General features: G+C 39.8%; 1 protein-coding gene across 1 annotated transcript; it reads right to left on the bottom strand.

Annotated features, from left to right (window-relative positions):
- Positions 1-1,050: 1,050 nt before the first annotated feature.
- Positions 1,051-16,788, bottom strand: LOC311044115 (uncharacterized protein; the record flags this gene model as incomplete). Its single annotated transcript, XM_084055535.1, has 19 exons — positions 1,051-1,753; positions 1,879-1,964; positions 4,699-4,872; positions 5,334-5,405; positions 10,809-10,877; positions 11,010-11,170; positions 11,366-11,427; positions 11,786-11,913; positions 12,045-12,170; positions 13,138-13,209; positions 13,342-13,502; positions 13,698-13,759; positions 14,128-14,255; positions 14,387-14,512; positions 15,481-15,552; positions 15,685-15,839; positions 16,035-16,096; positions 16,466-16,587; positions 16,719-16,788. The coding sequence occupies 19 exons, from the start codon at positions 16,786-16,788 to the stop codon at positions 1,667-1,669; spliced, it is 1,995 nt and encodes a 664-aa protein (XP_083911661.1). The 3' UTR covers positions 1,051-1,666.
- Between the last annotated feature and the right edge of the window lie 2,007 nt (positions 16,789-18,795).

The raw sequence follows: 18,795 nt of genomic DNA on the forward strand, positions 1-18,795 counted from the left end.
AGTTTTTTTTAATCTTTTTAAGAAGTCAAAAATGATTTTACACATCAGCTATCACCAAACTGTTTTATAAAGTGTGTGATGTAAATAAATCATGAGTTGAGGGAAAAGGGACTAATTAATGAACATTTTACTGACATAAAATGAAACCAAATGAGATCATTCTGGCTTGTCTGTTTAGTTTGTTGTAAAGGTTTGGCAACTACATGCTGGTGGAACATTGTATTTAATGAACTTATCCAGTCAAATATATTTCCTGCACATCGCTAATGGAGATGCACACGGTTTACATGTTGATTTTGTCGGGAAAGCGGAACGAGGAAATAGGACACAGTCACATCACTGGGTGTTTGCAGCACACACTGAGGGAGTGATGATGATGATACATGGGATAAAGCTAAATAGAATCTCAAGACTGAAACCCAAAGTCCCAATCTGTGAATTGTGAAACAGCGTGAAAGGATGTTTTCTATTGCTATTTTGACCACTTCACATATTCTTTAATCTTAAAATAACTAAACTTCTAACCGTAAATAACCGATCCGCTATTTTCAGTGCGTGACATGCTTCCATAGAAGACATGCGGTCCTCGAATCCAAATGACTGAAACCAGTCGTGGTGACTGAGAACTTTAATCCATGTGATAGTTGCTTGTGTGTTTCAAGAACGGGGACTCAGTCATTACATTACCGATATTGACTGTTATACACTACTAGCTGGTTACCTTGTAACGATTGATTGATTTTATTTATGGTTTCTTAGAAAGGAATACCAGCACTCACTTAAGTCCATCTAGGATCTTGTTTATTCAAGTCTTATCCCCCCAGCAGCAGCTCAAAAGTCGGACGTTTCGGCCCACAGGCCTTCCTCAGCGTGTATGGCACATACAGTGTAGACATAAGTGTCACTTAATAGAGGATACACTGCACACACTTTTACCACAAAAGGGTCTAAACAAGAAGAAAAGAAAGAACAAGAAAAATGACCAGATAACAAAGTATTCATTTGTTAGGCACACTTTAAATACCGAAGTATATACAGTATCATAACAAGAGAGGCGTAAACCCTTATTTTCCTCTTTTAAAAGACACCCTATTCTCAACCGTAAGCCAGGAGAGGCAGACATGCGTACGGCTCACATTAGACCTTAGTGAGCAACCCTGTTCTGGACAGCCTGGAGCACATTTCCTGGAAATACCAATTGCTCTTCCCATTTTCAAAACAATATAATGAATGTGGTGAGACCAAGACAGAGTGCAATCCAACATCACTGCAAAGAGTTCATACTTTCAACTTGTTGAACTGTCGAATTAAACAAGTTTAAATCAAGCTTTGGGCTTGTGGATAACCTGTGCCTTGTTCCCAGCATAATACATTTAGTCTTGGAGATGTTAAGGACAAGTCTATTACATACTACCCACCCAGTCATGCACAATTACTTTTAGTTCTCTGCTCAAGACTTCATTAAGTACATCGCATGATGGTGCAGGGTAATATAATGTCGAATCATTCGCATAAAGAACTGTTGTGGCACATTTGGTAGTCCCAAGATTATCGTCGTTAGTAGCAGTAGTAATAGGCTTACCTATTAGTCAAAAACATAACTTTCCCTTTTATATCATGGAACAAAATCAAACATTTACATTTAGGTGAAGCTGAAGTTTGGTGATTAAGTTCCTGTTTTCTTCTGCTTGATGACACGCTTCACAGTCACCTTGAATGGTCCAAGAGCATTCCCACTGATCTGTTTAAAAAACTGAAAAAGAAGGGAACAGCAAAACCAGATATCAACTTATGAATAAAGTGATATAACGATCAACATGGCACAGCATTCAATCAACTGAATGTACTTTAATACTTTAATGGTGATAATGGGCAAACCTCTTCAATATGAGATGCGATTTCATCTTCAGTCAACTCTCCATAACTGGAGATCTTGACTTGTGCATGAGCAAAGGTTGTCAGCTCTGAGGATGATTTAAACAAGACGATCAATATGGTGGCTTGATAGTCACACACTGACAAACCACACACATGCAATCATAAAAATAGTCAGACCTGGTGAAGTTGTCACAATTGGTGGAGGTTGGGTTGCAACAAAACCTTAAAAGTCAACATTTCTCCATCAGTGACAGTATAGAATCTGTCTAGGGCCAGATGTTCTATTTATTTTCTTTTGTTTTTTTTTAACCAAATTGTATGTTTATCTCCACCAGGAGATCTTGTTTTCACCCCTGTGTGTCTGCAGTGAATCTCTCAAACTAGGCCGATCGTTGTATTTCTTTTTTACTCAAGTAAAAGTATCAATACCCTATTGTAGAAATAGTCTGTTACAAGCACAAATTCGGTATTCAAAATGTACTTTAGTAAATCTACAAAAGTAGTGGCATCAAAATGTACTTAAAGTACCAAAAGTAAAAGTACTCATTATGCAGAAGGTCCCATTTCACAAGTTTTCATTCATTTTTTGTATAAAAATCATTTGAATATAGCAGATCTACAAGCTCACAACGTGGCGCTTTGCGACGCGTTGTGAGCTTGATCAGCTATTTTCATTTTCAATTTGACAAAGTATATATTTAGGTCTGAAGTGGTTTTGTAATAATAATCTATCTCATAATAAATCTAAATCAAAAGTAACTTGTAATTATAGTTTTCAAATAATTATTGTGGAGTAAAAAGTACAATATTTGGCTTTGAGATGTAGTGGAGTAGAAGTATTATTATTGAGAAATGGAAGTACTCCAGTAAAGTAAAAATACCTCTGAATTGTAGTAAATGAACCTAGTGACTTTCCACCACTGGACCTAAATTTGACAATAACATTTTGTGTGAGTGTGGCATTTCTTCCTCTGCCTAATGGGAATGTGTAAAGGTTTATGGCAATCAGACTACGCTCATGATTCGAGGCATTTTGTTCAGAACGAGCCACTCCTGCAAACTTTAGATGGCAATCTTGGTCAATCAGGATGGAATATGAAAAAACGGACAGATCCGTCTTGATTACACGACTCTATAGATATAGAGATAATGTGTACTGATTTGCATGATGTTTGGACAAACTCTGTAGGATTAATATCATATATGATTAATATCATATATCCAAAAAAAAGGGTATCCAGAGACCGGCTTGCCTCATTAATCCTGCCCGCCCTATGAGCACTCAGTGCTCATAGGGCGGGGCATAGAAGCCACCGAAAAAAACACATCACATAGCCCATAATATGGTCGCATATGAATTCATGTATTAAGTAACTGTGGAATAACATTCTTAACTAATGATATATTACTTTGGTTAATTAATTGATGATGAAGACAATTAATTAATGATTAATTAACGATTCATTAAGGCTTAAATAATGTATTAGTTAATCATTAATTAAGCTTTAATTACGTGTATGAATTTGACCCCTATACTAAGTTGCAAGGGTCATATTGTACAATAGATGATAGATAGGTGATTGCGTTGACTGGTGGTGAAGTTGTGTTCAGTGGTGATGAAATTGTGTCACCTGGTACTGGTAGTGAAGTTGCATTGTGTCGTGGTGAAGTTGCAATGACTGCCAGTGAAGTTGCATTAACTGGTGGTGAAGTTGCATTGAGGCGTGCTGAAGTTGCAATGACTGGTGGGGAAGTTGCATTGAGGCGTGCTGAAGTTGCAATGACTGGTGGGGAAGTTGCAATGACTGTTGGGGAAGTTGCAATGACTGTTGGGGAAGTTGCAATTACTGTTGGGGAAGTTAGAATGACTGGTGGGGATGTTAGAATGACTGGTGGGGAAGTTGGAATGACTGGTGGGGAAGTTGGAATGACTGGTGGGGAAGTTGGAATGACTGGTGGGGAAGTTGGAATGACTGGTGGGGAAGTTGGAATGACTGGTGGTGAAGTTGCAATGACTGGTGGTGAAGTTGCATTGAAGCGTGGTGAAGTTGCAATGACTGGTGGCGAAGTTGGAATGACTGGTGGGGAAGTTGCATTACCTGATGGAAAGGTTACATTATATTGTTAAATTATGGCTACTTGTATTTCTTATATTTCTGGAGTTATTATAATTAATAAAGGCTGAATTTACTGGTGGTGCTGTTCTGTTCACTGTTCAGGATGTAGTGTAGTTGTATTTACTTATGCTGTGGTTACAATGACTGGTGCCGTATTTGTGAGAGGAATTTTATCTGTAATCTATCTATATCTTTAAACTGATTAGTTAAGTTTAAGAATTCATGTTGACTGCAGTTGTATACATTTGAAGTACAGTTTCAATGATGTTTGAAGTACAGTTTCAATGATGATAGGTTTCACACCTATCCAGAGACCGGCATGCCTCATTAATCCTGCCCTCCCTATGAGCACTCAGTCTGGGCATAGAAGCCACCGAAAAAAGCAGATCTTCAAAGACATCACATAGCCCATAATATGGTCGCATATGAATTCATGTATTAAGTAACTGTGGAATAACATTCTTAACTAATGATATATTACTTTGGTTAATTAATTGATGATGAAGACAATTAATTAATGATTCATTAATGATTCATTAAGGCTTAACTAATGTATTAGTTAATCATTAATTAAGCTTTAATAACATGTATGAATTTGACCCCTATACTAAGTTGCAACGGTCATATTGTACAATAGATGATAGATAGGTGATTGCGTTGACTGGTGGTGAAGTTGTGTTCAGTGGTGATGAAATTGTGTCACCTGGTACTAGTAGTGAAGTTGCATTGAGGCGTGGTGAAGTTGCAATGACTGGTGGGGAAGTTGCAATGACTGGTGGGGAAGTTGCAATGACTGGTGGGGAAGTTGCAATGACTGGTGGGGAAGTTGCAATGACTGGTGGGGAAGTTGCAATGACTGGTGGGGAAGTTGCATTGCCTGATGGAAAGGTTACATTACATTGTTATGTTATGGCTACTTGTGTTTCTTATATTTTTGGAGTTATTATATTTAGGGTGCGTTCGGAAATTACGCACTGGAGCACACTCGCCTATTAGTTTGTATTGGCCAGTGCGCTCAGTGCTGTATTTTCGAACGCGCCCATAATAAAGGCTGAATTTGACTCGTGCTGCTGTTCTGTTCACTGTTGCATCGGTTACAATGACTGTTGCTGTAGTTGAATTAGTCGCATTCATGGGTGTAGCTGCATTGACTGGGTATGTAGTGTAGTTGTATATTTACTTATGCTGTGGTTACAATGACTGGTGCCGTATTTGTGAGAGAAATTTTACCTGTAATCTATCTATCTATAAACTGATTAGTTCAGTTTAAGAATTCATGTTGGATTGCAGTTTTATACATTTGAAGTACAGTTTCAATGATGTTTGATGACATCGTACCTGCTGGTGTATTCGTGGTGATAGTTGTTAAAGGTGCTGCTGTGGTGGGTGCGTGAGTTGGCGGCAAAACCACTGTAAAAATAAAACATTCATATCAATACTTGTGCAGGCAATAATTAATAACAAGAAAAAATTAAAGGTAGGGTAAGTGATATTTTTTGGTTAAAACAAAAAGTATTTTGTTAAAAGGTTAAAATACTATATTCTGATAGTAATCATTGCTATAGAGTGTTTGTTCAGTAACAGGAGTCTCCCTGTCTCTCCAGCTCTTTAATAAACAGAAAATACATTTTTCGGTAGGTGTCAAAATCTCAGCCAATCAGGAGAAAGTACCCATTTTTAAGCTTAATTTGTATAGTGTTCCAGTTCCAACTTTGCTCATTTCTTAGTGTCATCACTTCCAATTTCACTTGTTTAATCTATATCCTGATTGAGTTCTCTGCCCTGGTTGGATAAAATTGGAAATGAAACTGAAACTGAAACGAAAATGCATTTTCTGTTTAATAAAGAGGTGGAGAGGAAAATGTGGGTGGACTCCTAATACTGAACAAACACTCTATAGCAATGAGTACTATCAGAATATAGAGCTATTTAACACTTATTTTAACCAAAGAAAATCACTTACCCTACCTTTAATGTCATTAAACATGTATTAAAAAGGCACATTGTGAGCTATAATCGGTTGAGTCAACAATTCTTACCAGTGGAAAAAATAGATGATGTGTTCACAGGAAGGGAGAAATTAGAGCTGGATGCAGCCTCCACAAGAGTATCAGTCACAGAAGCAAAGCCTTGGTTATACTTTATTCTAAATTACATTATATTGGATACAGTTATATTCTGATTGACATGGCTCTGTCTCTGAGAGGAGGGCTGTGGACAATTCAGAAACCATGTCTACCATTCACACAGTAGACAGGTTTGGTCATTTAACACATCATTTAATATTGTATTAATGCTAGAACAATAGAGAACCAAAGTCTGACATCACTGCCACTAGAGGCCGCTATCCCCCTGGAGAGTTATTTTTTCCATTGAAAATACCATAGGGTCTCAATAGCATCGCGGCATATAAGAACTGTGTTCCAAGCCCCCCCCCCGTTGACCAAACGGCGCCGGGGGGCACCGGACTGGTCCGCGCTGAACCCCCCCCCCCCCCCCCGTTGACCAAACTGCGCCAGGGGGCACAGAACCGGGTCCAAGCACCGGGCACTGTGAAGGGTTAATCCGCTCCTGCCTAGGGGACACAGGGACAACATGCAAACTCCACAGAGAAAGACCCTTTCACCAACCCCACCTAGGGAATGGGCACTGATGAGGCGGAGGAGAGTACACGCCCCCAGCGCCCACAGCGTTCCCGGCGGGAATCGAAACCAGGACCTTCTAACTGTGAGGCGACAGCACTACCGACTGCGCTATAAATAAAACAAATAAATACTTCCTTGATTCAGGGGATAACCGAGTGATGTCAGGACTTCGGTACTCTATGGCTTCTAATTCAGCATGCTAACTTTCCAGGAAGAGAAAGGCTGTAGTTTCTATTGGCTTAGAATCAAGAATCCCATTAGTGATTTGACGATCCTTTAAGGCCTTTTTAACCTACGCAGTACGCACCCCAAGAAAATTAGGCACATCCTGTCTCAAAGAAATGCAGAAAAACTTGTCCATGCACTTTGCTGCCTCGAGGCTGGATTATTGCAATAATTTATTATCAAGCTACTCTAACAAGTATTTGAAGACTCCTACTGATCCAGAATATTGCTGTGTACTTTAGTTTAGTGAGTTATTATAGTTTTTAAATATTCATTTGTTTTTAGTAGTTTTAGTTTTTCAGGTATTCTGAGGAAAGCCTTGATTTATAGAATGCATGACATAAGATATCTACCTTACAATTTGAATCCTGCGCCATGTCGGTTGTCCGTTGTATGTATGTATGTATAAGAGTGATGCAACACTGCATCACTCTTACTGTCTGTCTGAAACTTTACACTACATCATCACAACAAACCAACCTGTTACCAAGACGACGATGAGACGGTCGTCCCGAATATGGACACAACGCCAGTGTGACGTAATCTCACGACACGATGAGACGGTCGTCCCGAATATGGACACAACGCCAGTGTGACGTCAGCATGACATCACATCCTACCGACGTCAGCATGACATCACATCCTATGCGCCAAAACTTTACACTACATCATCACAACAAACCAACCTGTTACCAAGACGACGATGACGATGAGACGGTCGTCCCGAATATGGACACAACGCCAGTGTGACGTAATCTCACGACACGATGAGACGGTCGTCCCGAATATGGACACAACGCCATTGTGACGTCAGCATGACATCACATCCTACCGACGTCAGCATGACATCACATCCTACCTATAAATTCTAGGATGCCGTCAGATCGCACCAGTTCGACGGCTTCCATCCTCAACACAACCCACGCCGCCAAAATGACCACCACTTCACCCCACGAAGGAACTCTCTCCACCACAATGACGACAACTTCACCCGACAAAGGTACTCATTCCACTCTGTCTTCTCACACGCCACTTACGCCACGTAATGTATATCTGCAAACTATAAGTAAATGCCAGTGGTGACCCACGCCTGGAGGAGTTCGACAAGTGGACTCTCAGCATTGGCGATGGCACAGCCAATGATGACAACAACTTCGTCTCCATCCCCGAGGACATGTGTTTCCACATTCAAGCCAACACCGCCCTTGACAACACAGCAGAGGAGAACTCCATGAAGGAGTTCTGCAACACCATCTTCCCTGACTTGCCCAACAACTTCACTAACACTGGGTGGATGGATGGCAGATCACTGCTTGCCCCTACCAACAGGGAAGTCGACACCATCAATGACATCATGGAGACCTGGATGCCAGGTACCTCCACCAAGCTCAGCAGTGCTGACACCCTGGAACACGACCAAGATGCAATGCGCTTCAACGTGGAATATCTAAACACCCTCTGCCCCCATGGATTTCCCAGGCACATCATCACCCTCAAGCCTGGCATGCCTTTGATGCTACTCCGCAACATCAGCCCCAAAGACGGACTCTGCAATGGGACAAAACTCTTATTCCAGAGGACCCTCAACAACAAGCTGCTGCTGTGCAAAATAGCAGCCACGCAAAAGGAGGTCCTCATCCCTCGAATAAAGTTCATTCCTGATGCTGGACTTTTCACTTTTGACTGGGCCAGGCGACAGTTTCCAGTCCGCACTGCTTTCGCCACCACCATCAACAAATCACAAGGGCAAACACTTACAACAGTTGGGGTCTGGCTTCGATCCCCTGTCTTCACTCACGGACAGCTCTATGTTGCCAGTTCAAGAACCGGTGACCCAGCAGCCCTGAAGTATGCCATACACCAGCAGGAAAACCACACTGAAAACGTCACTGAAAACGTGGTTTTCACAAAAGTGCTTCTTCCCCACTGAGGTAAGGCTGTCGCATTCTTCCATGTGTCGTTTCTGATTGCTCTACATTACTAACAATGCCTACAACTTCACACAAACATCACTGTCTTCACTCTCACATGATCCATGGTGGACGTCTCACATTGTGTGCTTGACTCCTGCCTTCGCCTTTTCTCCCATTCTGCAGGCTCTGCCATGACAACCTGTGGGCCTGACGACGTCGCCACTGTCTTTCACACCATTTCATTCGTATACACCTTTTACACCAATAAACTGCTCACTTCATCTCCTGCCATTTGGTCTCTCTTTTAACATTGTACACCACTGCACACTGCTCACAGGTCTGCCATGCCAGGTGTGAGTAATCACAAAGTGGGTTTGGGTCATTGCAGAGGTGATGCACGTCACCTCTTTGTGAAGTGGGTATTTTCAAAGCCTGCCGTGGATTTAAGGGAGCACAAAACTCTCTCTCACACTGTGAGGTGCCTGTCATGGGGCACTGCCAAGTGGACGACGCGTCGCGCTAGACGTTCGGGCCGCGTAGCGGCCCGAACTTCTAGTCTATATATACAATTTGAATCCTGCGCCATGTCGGTTGTCCGTATGCGACGCCAGTGTGACGGTGTGACGTAATCTGACATCAGGATGACAACGCCAGTGTGACGTAATCTCACGACAGCATGACATCACGCATGACATCACATCCTACCTATAAATTCTAGGATGCCGTCAGATCGCACCAGTTCGACGGCTTCCATAGTGGGTTTTGGTCATTGGAGAGGTGATGCACGTCACCTCTTTCTGAAGTGGGTACTTTCAAAGCCTGCCGTGGATTTAGGAGAGCACAAAACTCTCTCTCACACTGTGAGGTGCCTGTAAGGTGGCACTGCAAAGTGAACGACGCGTCACGCTAGACGTTCGGGGCGCATAGCGGCCCGAACTTCTAGTATATATATACAATTTGAATCCTGCGCCATGTCGGTTGTCAGTATGTATGTACGTTGTATGTGGCCAGTGTGACGTCATATGACATCACGGTCGTGACATCACGATGAGACACGCCAGTGTGACGTAATCTCACGACAGCATGACATCACATCCTACCTATAAATAGGTAGGATGCACCAGTTCGACGGCTTCCATCCTCAACACAACCCACGCCGACGACCCTTTACACAAATAAACTGCTAACTTCATCTCCTGCGATTTCAACTATCTTTTCACATTGTACACCACTGCACACTCCCCACAGGTCTGCCATACCAGGTCTGAGTAATCACAAAGTGGGTTTTGGTCATTGGAGAGGTGATGCACGTCAACTCTTTCTGAAGTGGGTACTTTCAAAGCCTGCCGTGGATTTAGGAGAGCACAAAACTCTCTCTCACACTTTTAGGTGCCTGTAAGGTGGCACTGCAAAGTGAACGACGCGTCACGCTAGACGTTCGGGCCGCGTAGCGGCCCGAACTTCTAGTGATTTACAAATGTGTCATTATTAAGCCATTCAATTTCACCAGGTGTAGCAGCCACAGTGCAAGCTGAGAGGGAAAACTAAAACTGAGATGATTTGACATGCAATTCTATTTAGTATTTGCTGGTTGTGCATTGTTCATTCTAGCTTTTATGAATGAATGACTAGTGGCGAAGTTGGAATGACTGGTGGGGAAGTTGCATTACCTGATGGAAAGGTTACATTACATTGTTATGTTATGGCTACTTGTGATTCTTATATTTCTGGAGTTATTATATTTAATAAATTTGACTTGTGGTGCTGTTCTGTTCACTGTTGCATCGGTAACAATGACTGTTGCTGTAGTTGAATTGGTCGCATTCATGGGTGTAGCTTCATTGACTGGGTATGTAGTGTAGTTGTATTTACTTATGCTGTGGTTACAATGACTGGTGCCGTATTTGTGAGAGGAATTTTACCTGTAATCTATCTATCTATAAACTGATTAATGAAGTTTAAGAATTCATGTAAGGCTGCAGTTTGATACATTTGAAGTACAGTTTCAATTATGTTTGATGAAATTGTACCTGTTGTATTCGTGGTGATTGTTGTTAAAGGTGCTGCTGTTGTGGGTGCTTGAGTTGGCGGCAAAACCACTGTAAAAATAAAACTTTCATATAAATACTTGTGCAGGCAATACTTAATAACAAGAAAACATGTAATGTCATTAAACATGTCATTAAAAAGGCACATTGTGAGCTTTTATCGGTTGAGTGAACAATTCTTACCAGTGGCAACAATAGATGATGAGTCCACAGGAAGGGAGAAATTCAAATTAGGGTTGGATAAAGCCGCCTTGAGAGTACTAGTCACAGAAGTGGCATCTGGTGCTGTGGCATTTGCTTCTATGTTGAATATTAATTCAGCCTGTACCTTTACTGATCCTGAGCTGTAAAATTGATGTTGAAAAGTTTTTTTAATGGATGTATTTTCATTATTATTATTATTACCGTTATAATTATTAATTATGTTGCATTAACATTTTTGTTATTTATGACTACATTAAAGGTACAAATGAATTATATGTAAGTCAATTCATAAAAAAACATAGATAGTTAAAACAGTAAACACCATTGGTGCATACCTGAAACTGGTTACAACAGTACGATTGAAATTAGAAAACTCTGTCATATAGACGTTGTCCATCTGTAAACAGAAATTCAGGCATTGAAATAATTACAGGAATAATTCATATCATCATTATTCCACCAAGTTCATTCCATGGTTCATGATTAATAGATTTACATTGAATGAATCAATAAGTCATGTCGAAAGCTGGAGGAGGTTGTTTGTTAAAATCTATTAAACTTCAATCATTTTAAGTTGTTTTGTTATTTGGTAATTGTACAATAAAAGCAAGAAATGTCCATATAGTAGGTTTCTTTTTAAACATCATTATTATACATTTGCCAGAAATCAACATTATAGTAAAATGCATGAGAGCAGGAATTACTGAAGATGTGGAGATTTTTTGACAGGCTTTGCATGATCATAATGGACTTACCGCTGAAGCTACTTCTGTTGCTAAGTCCTTGAATTCTTGTGAGGATGTGTCTGCAAGTGCCGCTGTGAAGTTTGCCTGTATTATGAATTCCAACTTGACCTTTGGTGGTACAGGTGCAGGTGTTGTAGCTGCACGTGATACACAATGGGTAGAAACAGTTAGTTGAAGTTATATTGAATTAGTATGGCGGAACTGGGTAGTGATATATTCAAAGTGATTAGTGGTAACGTTCTTTTGACTAATGGTTCAGTTGTTTCACCTTGGGTAGTAGCTGCAGTGACAGGTAGGGATGTTGTATGGACTATAGGTGAAGTTGCATTGAGTCGTGGTGAAGTCGCAGTGACTGATGGTGAAGTTGCATTGAGTCGTGGTGAAGTTGCAAAGACTGGTGGTGAAAGGTTACATTACATTGTTAAAGTTATACTAGGTAACTTTTTCTAAAAAACTAAAGTTAAATTGTATATCTTTTGTGAGTGGCAAATGTTTCACAACACCCACTCCATGAATTTCACCACCGAAAGCCTTTTATAAACATATTTTCTATTGAAAGTGGAGTGGGGCGTCTTTCCTGCGAAAATGACATCATCCGTCCGGAAGACGGAAACGCACTGGTTTCCTGTTTGGCCCGGAACTACCGCGCTAGTAACAAAAAGGAATTTCACGCTGTTTTTATGGCTTTATAGGATTTGAAGATGGAAAAACAACAGCAAAAGAAAACACAGCTCACGGTAACTAAAGCTCCAATGGCTAAGAGAAACGATCCGCAGATAGTATAAAACAATTAAAAGAGCGCTTTTTGGAACACTTCCGCCTTCCGGTGAAAACAAATGGAATTCTGGGTAATGCAGGACTCCAAAACTAAAGATCGTCAAAACACGGTAAAAAACGCTGGCACTCTGAGGATGATTTGGATGCATAGTACCTGGCACTCAACTTGTGACTCAACGTGTTAATTAATGCATATGCAATTTTTAAAGATAACATGAAATGCTTTTTTGAGAGTTATTTTCAATGTATACCCTATTTCCTTGTGAAAATAGCCGATCTACAAGCTCACAACTTTTTGGATAGCAACGCTTTGTGAGCTTGTAGATCGGCTACTTTCACTAGTTTCGGTTCCGAGGAGATTTCTCTGGTAAATGGATTATGAACCACTGATCTCAGTGTTAGTGAAACAGGGGCTTCGGTCATGACAGAAGGCAAGAGTTTATGATGTTCAACAGACACCATAAGGCTGGAGTCCGAAAGGTCAATGGTTCGATTCCTGCCTATGGCTAAGTTTAAGAATTTCTGCAAGGATGCAGTTTTATACATTTGAAGTATAGTTTCAATTATGTTTGATGAAATTGTACCTGCTGTTGTATTCGTGGTGATTGTTGTTAAAGGTGCTGCTGTTGTGGGTGCTTGAGTTGGCGGCAAAACCACTGTAAAAATAAAACTTTCATATAAATACTTGTGCAGGCAATACTTAATAACAAGAAAACATGTAATGTCATTAAACATGTCATTAAAAAGGCACATTGTGAGCTTTTATCGGTTGAGTGAACAATTCTTACCAGTGGCAACAATAGATGATGAGTCCACAGGAAGGGAGAAATTCAAATTAGGGTTGGATAAAGCCGCCTTGAGAGTACTAGTCACAGAAGTGGCATCTGGTGCTGTGGCATTTGCTTCTATGTTGAATATTAATTCAGCCTGTACCTTTACTGATCCTGAGCTGTAAAATTGATGTTGAAAAGTTTTTTTAATGGATGTATTTTCATTATTATTATTATTACCGTTATAATTATTAATTATGTTGCATTAACATTTTTGTTATTTATGACTACATTAAAGGTACAAATGAATTATATGTAAGTCAATTCATAAAAAAACATAGATAGTTAAAACAGTAAACACCATTGGTGCATACCTGAAACTGGTTACAACAGTACGATTGAAATTAGAAAACTCTGTCATATAGACGTTGTCCATCTGTAAACAGAAATTCAGGCATTGAAATAATTACAGGAATAATTCATATCATCATTATTCCACCAAGTTCATTCCATGGTTCATGATTAATAGATTTACATTGAATGAATCAATAAGAATGTTCTTCTCATGTCGAAAGCTGGAGGAGGTTGTTTGTTAAAATCTATTAAACTTCAATCATTTTAAGTTGTTTTGTTATTTGGTAATTGTACAATAAAAGCAAGAAATGTCCATATAGTAGGTTTCTTTTTAAACATCATTATTATACATTTGCCAGAAATCAACATTATAGTAAAATGCATGAGAGCAGGAATTACTGAAGATGTGGAGATTTTTTGACAGGCTTTGCATGATCATAATGGACTTACCGCTGAAGCTACTTCTGTTGCTAAGTCCTTGAATTCTTGTGAGGATGTGTCTGCAAGTGCCGCTGTGAAGTTTGCCTGTATTATGAATTCCAACTTGACCTTTGGTGGTACAGGTGCAGGTGTTGTAGCTGCACGTGATACACAATGGGTAGAAACAGTTAGTTGAAGTTATATTGAATTAGTATGGCGGAACTGGGTAGTGATATATTCAAAGTGATTAGTGGTAACGTTCTTTTGACTAATGGTTCAGTTGTTTCACCTTGGGTAGTAGCTGCAGTGACAGGTAGGGATGTTGTATGGACTATAGGTGAAGTTGCATTGAGTCGTGGTGAAGTCGCAGTGACTGATGGTGAAGTTGCATTGAGTCGTGGTGAAGTTGCAAAGACTGGTGGTGAAAGGTTACATTACATTGTTAAAGTTATACTAGGTAACTTTTTCTAAAAAACTAAAGTTAAATTGTATATCTTTTGTGAGTGGCAAATGTTTCACAACACCCACTCCATGAATTTCACCACCGAAAGCCTTTTATAAACATATTTTCTGTTGAAAGTGGAGTGGGGCGTCTTTCCTGCGAAAATGACATCATCCGTCCGGAAGACGGAAACGCACTGGTTTCCTGTTTGGCCCGGAACTACCGCGCTAGTAACAAAAAGGAATTTCACGCTGTTTTTATGGCTTTATAGGATTTGAAGATGGAAAAACAACAGCAAAAGAAAACACAGCTCACGGTAACTAAAGCTCCAATGGCTAAGAGAAACGATCCGCAGATAGTATAAAACAATTAAAAGAGCGCTTTTTGGAACACTTCCGCCTTCCGGTGAAAACAAATGGAATTCTGGGTAATGCAGGACTCCAAAACTAAAGATCGTCAAAACACGGTAAAAACGCTGGCACTCTGAGGATGATTTGGATGCATAGTACCTGGCACTCAACTTGTGACTCAACGTGTTAATTAATGCATATGCAATTTTTAAAGATAACATGAAATGCTTTTTTGAGAGTTATTTTCAATGTATACCCTATTTCCTTGTGAAAATAGCCGATCTACAAGCTCACAACTTTTTGGATAGCAACGCTTTGTGAGCTTGTAGATCGGCTACTTTCACCAGTTTTGGTTCCGAGGAGATTTCTCTATTGGTAAATGGTTTATGAACCACTGATCTCAGTGTTAGTGAAACAGGGGCTTCGGTCATGACAGAAGGCAAGAGTTTATGATGTTCAACAGACACCATAAGGCTGGAGTCCGAAGGTCAATGGTTCGATTCCTGCCTATGGCTAAGTTTAAGAATTTCTGCAAGGATGCAGTTTTATACATTTGAAGTACAGTTTCAATTATGTTTGATGAAATAGTACCTGCTGTTGTATTCGTGGTGATTGTTGTTAAAGGTGCTGCTGTTGTGGGTGCTTGAGTTGGCGGCAAAACCACTGTAAAAATAAAACTTTCATATAAATACTTGTGCAGGCAATACTTAATAACAAGAAAACATGTAATGTCATTAAACATGTCATTAAAAAGGCACATTGTGAGCTTTTATCGGTTGAGTGAACAATTCTTACCAGTGGCAACAATAGATGATGAGTCCACAGGAAGGGAGAAATTAGGGTTGGATACAGCCGCCTTGAGAGTACTAGTCACAGAAGTGGCATCTGGTGCTGTGGCATTTGCTTCTATGTTGAATATTAATTCAGCCTGTACCTTTACTGATCCTGAGCTGTAAAATTGATGTTGAAAAGTTTTTTTAATGGATGTATTTTCATTATTATTATTATTACCGTTATAATTATTAATTATGTTGCATCAACATTTTTGTTATTTATGACTACATTAAAGGTACAAATGAATTATATGTAAGTCAATTAATAAAAAAACATAGATACTTAAAACAGTAAACACCATTGGTGCATACCTGAAACTGGTTACAACAGTACGATTGAAATTAGAAAACTCTGTCATATAGACGTTGTCCATCTGTAAACAGAAATTCAGGCATTGAAATAATTACAGGAATAATTCATATCATCATTATTCCACCAAGTTCATTCCATGGTTCATGATTAATAGATTTACATTGAATGAATCAATAAGAATGTTCTTCTCATGTCGAAAGCTGGAGGAGGTTGTTTGTTAAAATCTATAAAACTTCAATCATTTTAAGTTGTTTTGTTATTTGGTAATTGTACAATAAAAGCAAGAAATGTCCATACAGTAGGTTTCTTTTTAAACATCATTATTATACATTTGCCAGAAATTAACATTATAGTAAAATGCATGAGAGCAGGAATTACTGAAGATGTGGAGATTTGTTTTACAGGCTTTGCATGATCATAATGGACTTACCGCTGAAGCTACTTCTGTTGCTAAGTCCTTGAATTCTTGTGAGGATGTGTCTGCAAGTGCCGCTGTGAAGGTTGCCTCTATTTTGAATTCCAACTTGACCTTTGGTGGTGCAGGTGTTGTAGCTGCACGTGATACACAATGGGTAGAAACAGTTAGTTGAAGTTATATTGAATTAGTATAGCGGAACTGAGTAGTGATATATTCAAAGTGATTAGTGGTAACGTTCTTTTGACTAATGGTTCAGTTGTTTCACCTTGGGTAGTAGCTGCAGTGACAGGTAGGGATGTTGTATGGACTATAGACGGGTTCCTGTTTGTAAACATGAGAGGACATGAGAGATAGGGGCGGCCATAGCTGAGTGGTTAGTGAGTGGTTAGTGAGCCCGCCTAGGGAACCAGAGGCCCTGGTTGCCCCAGGTTCGATTCCAGGCCAGGCCAGCATATATGTGTCGATGAAATGAAATTTGTCCCTGAGCAAGACTCTTAACCCCTAATTGCTCACAGGTTCTCATTGGAAACAAGACCGCAAGGACTTTCATGAACAACCTGTTAAAAAAGGAATTATCCTTATATGCGCGTGCAGTGGCCTATAGAGTGAGCCTATAGAGGGCGCTATACCCGCAGCAGCTCTGGTCAAATCTACATTCATAAAAGAAATGGTCTTCACCGGGTTTAATGAAAGTAGATTAAATTATGCAGTTTATAATATCTTGTTTACTCAATAAAAATGATTTGTCGGAAGTTGGATCTGTTCGTCTTTTATTTGTATACAATAGCAGCATTATGCCTATTATGCCTATAATAGCAGCATTATGCCTATCTAACACCCGACTTCCGGGTTCGTTCTACCCCGGGCATGCGCAGATTGCGCATTCTGCTCTGTGATGACGTCGCACGGAAACCTATGTATAGAAAACCTATTGTTAGAAGGGTACATTCCAGATCATTTAAGGAGTGTTGCATACATCCCTAGGTATGTGCAGAAACCGGTTTATAATTTCATGGTACAGAAAGTACATGACAGGAATATGCATGCAAAATGCACATGCAACGGCCACGTGAATGGCAATGATGTGTCGTACAACACGTTAAGTTACATTTCTTTAGACTTCCAGAGGTCCCCTCTCTCTCTCTCTCTCTCTCTCTCTCTCTCTCTATTCCAGGATATAATAAAACGCCTTTCTATCTACTCAGATAACACCCAATACAAATTAATTACTATTAATATATAATAGTTTTGTTTTAAATGTTCAAGGCGACCATGCAGTCTCATGCAAACGTTAAATTGTAATTTAGATAGCATTGTTTTTTAGATAGCATGTTGACCTGGCATCCTAAGTGTGTGTATAGTTTCAATGTACATTATTTTTTTATTTTTTTATATTATTATAATGTTTAGACTGATGATAGGTTATTGGTTTATCTATGATCCTAGATCACTGAGTTTATCTTGCTTACTGTAAATCACGTCTGCTAAATGCCAAAATTGTAAATTGTAATTTGGCTTTTGTAATTTACACGGTGTCCTAGTTATTTGTGTTTGTGAAATAGCCTTATTTATTATTAAATAATAGCCTATGGGGGGGTATTCAACTTTCAACTATTCAATATTCAACTTTCTTCAATCTGACCAGGATTCAATGGGTTTCCCACATCTAAGTTGAGAACACTATCCATTCTGCTATACCACTACTACAGATACTACACTGTGCATTTAGCAAGACTGACTACAGTAACGTTCTAATCAATGTGGAAAGCAAAACATCGGACGGGGATGATGGGGCGGGTTAGGGGTGTCAAGATACACTAATTTCACGATACAATACATGATGTTGTCAGGGCCGGCTGGTATCAATGGGCTAGTGGGGCTAAGCCCCCCCTATCTTATGGAATAAAGATGAGAAATTATTATTAAAATGTTTTAGAATAGATTATTTTATATGCTGGTGGAACCTGGAGCAGCAACAGCATCAAATAGTTACAAGAAAAACACAAAATATGTCAAAATGGGCTGATTTCTTTTAGCCCAAATCAGCTTCCATTGGCTTTCATTGAGTTGAGTGATTGACAGCTGACATGACATGCCTGCTTGATTTACTTAGCCTGGTAAACCCTCCCTCCGGAAATCTCATTTGTAATTTATTCCTTCCTGAAATCAAATGGAAATGAGATTTTCCGGAGGGAGGGGCTTTAGGGGTGTGTGTGTGTGTGTGTGTGTGTGTCTGTGTGTGTGTGTGCGTGTGTGCGTGCGCGCGCGCGTGCGTGTGTGTGTGTCACAGTCAGGGGTCATCACCATGGCAGCTTGTGATGGACATTTTCATTAATATTTCA

The sequence above is a fragment of the Gymnoscopelus microlampas genome (genome assembly GCF_963454915.1).
Source record: "Gymnoscopelus microlampas genome assembly, chromosome: 4".
NCBI lineage: Eukaryota > Metazoa > Chordata > Actinopteri > Myctophiformes > Myctophidae > Gymnoscopelus > Gymnoscopelus microlampas.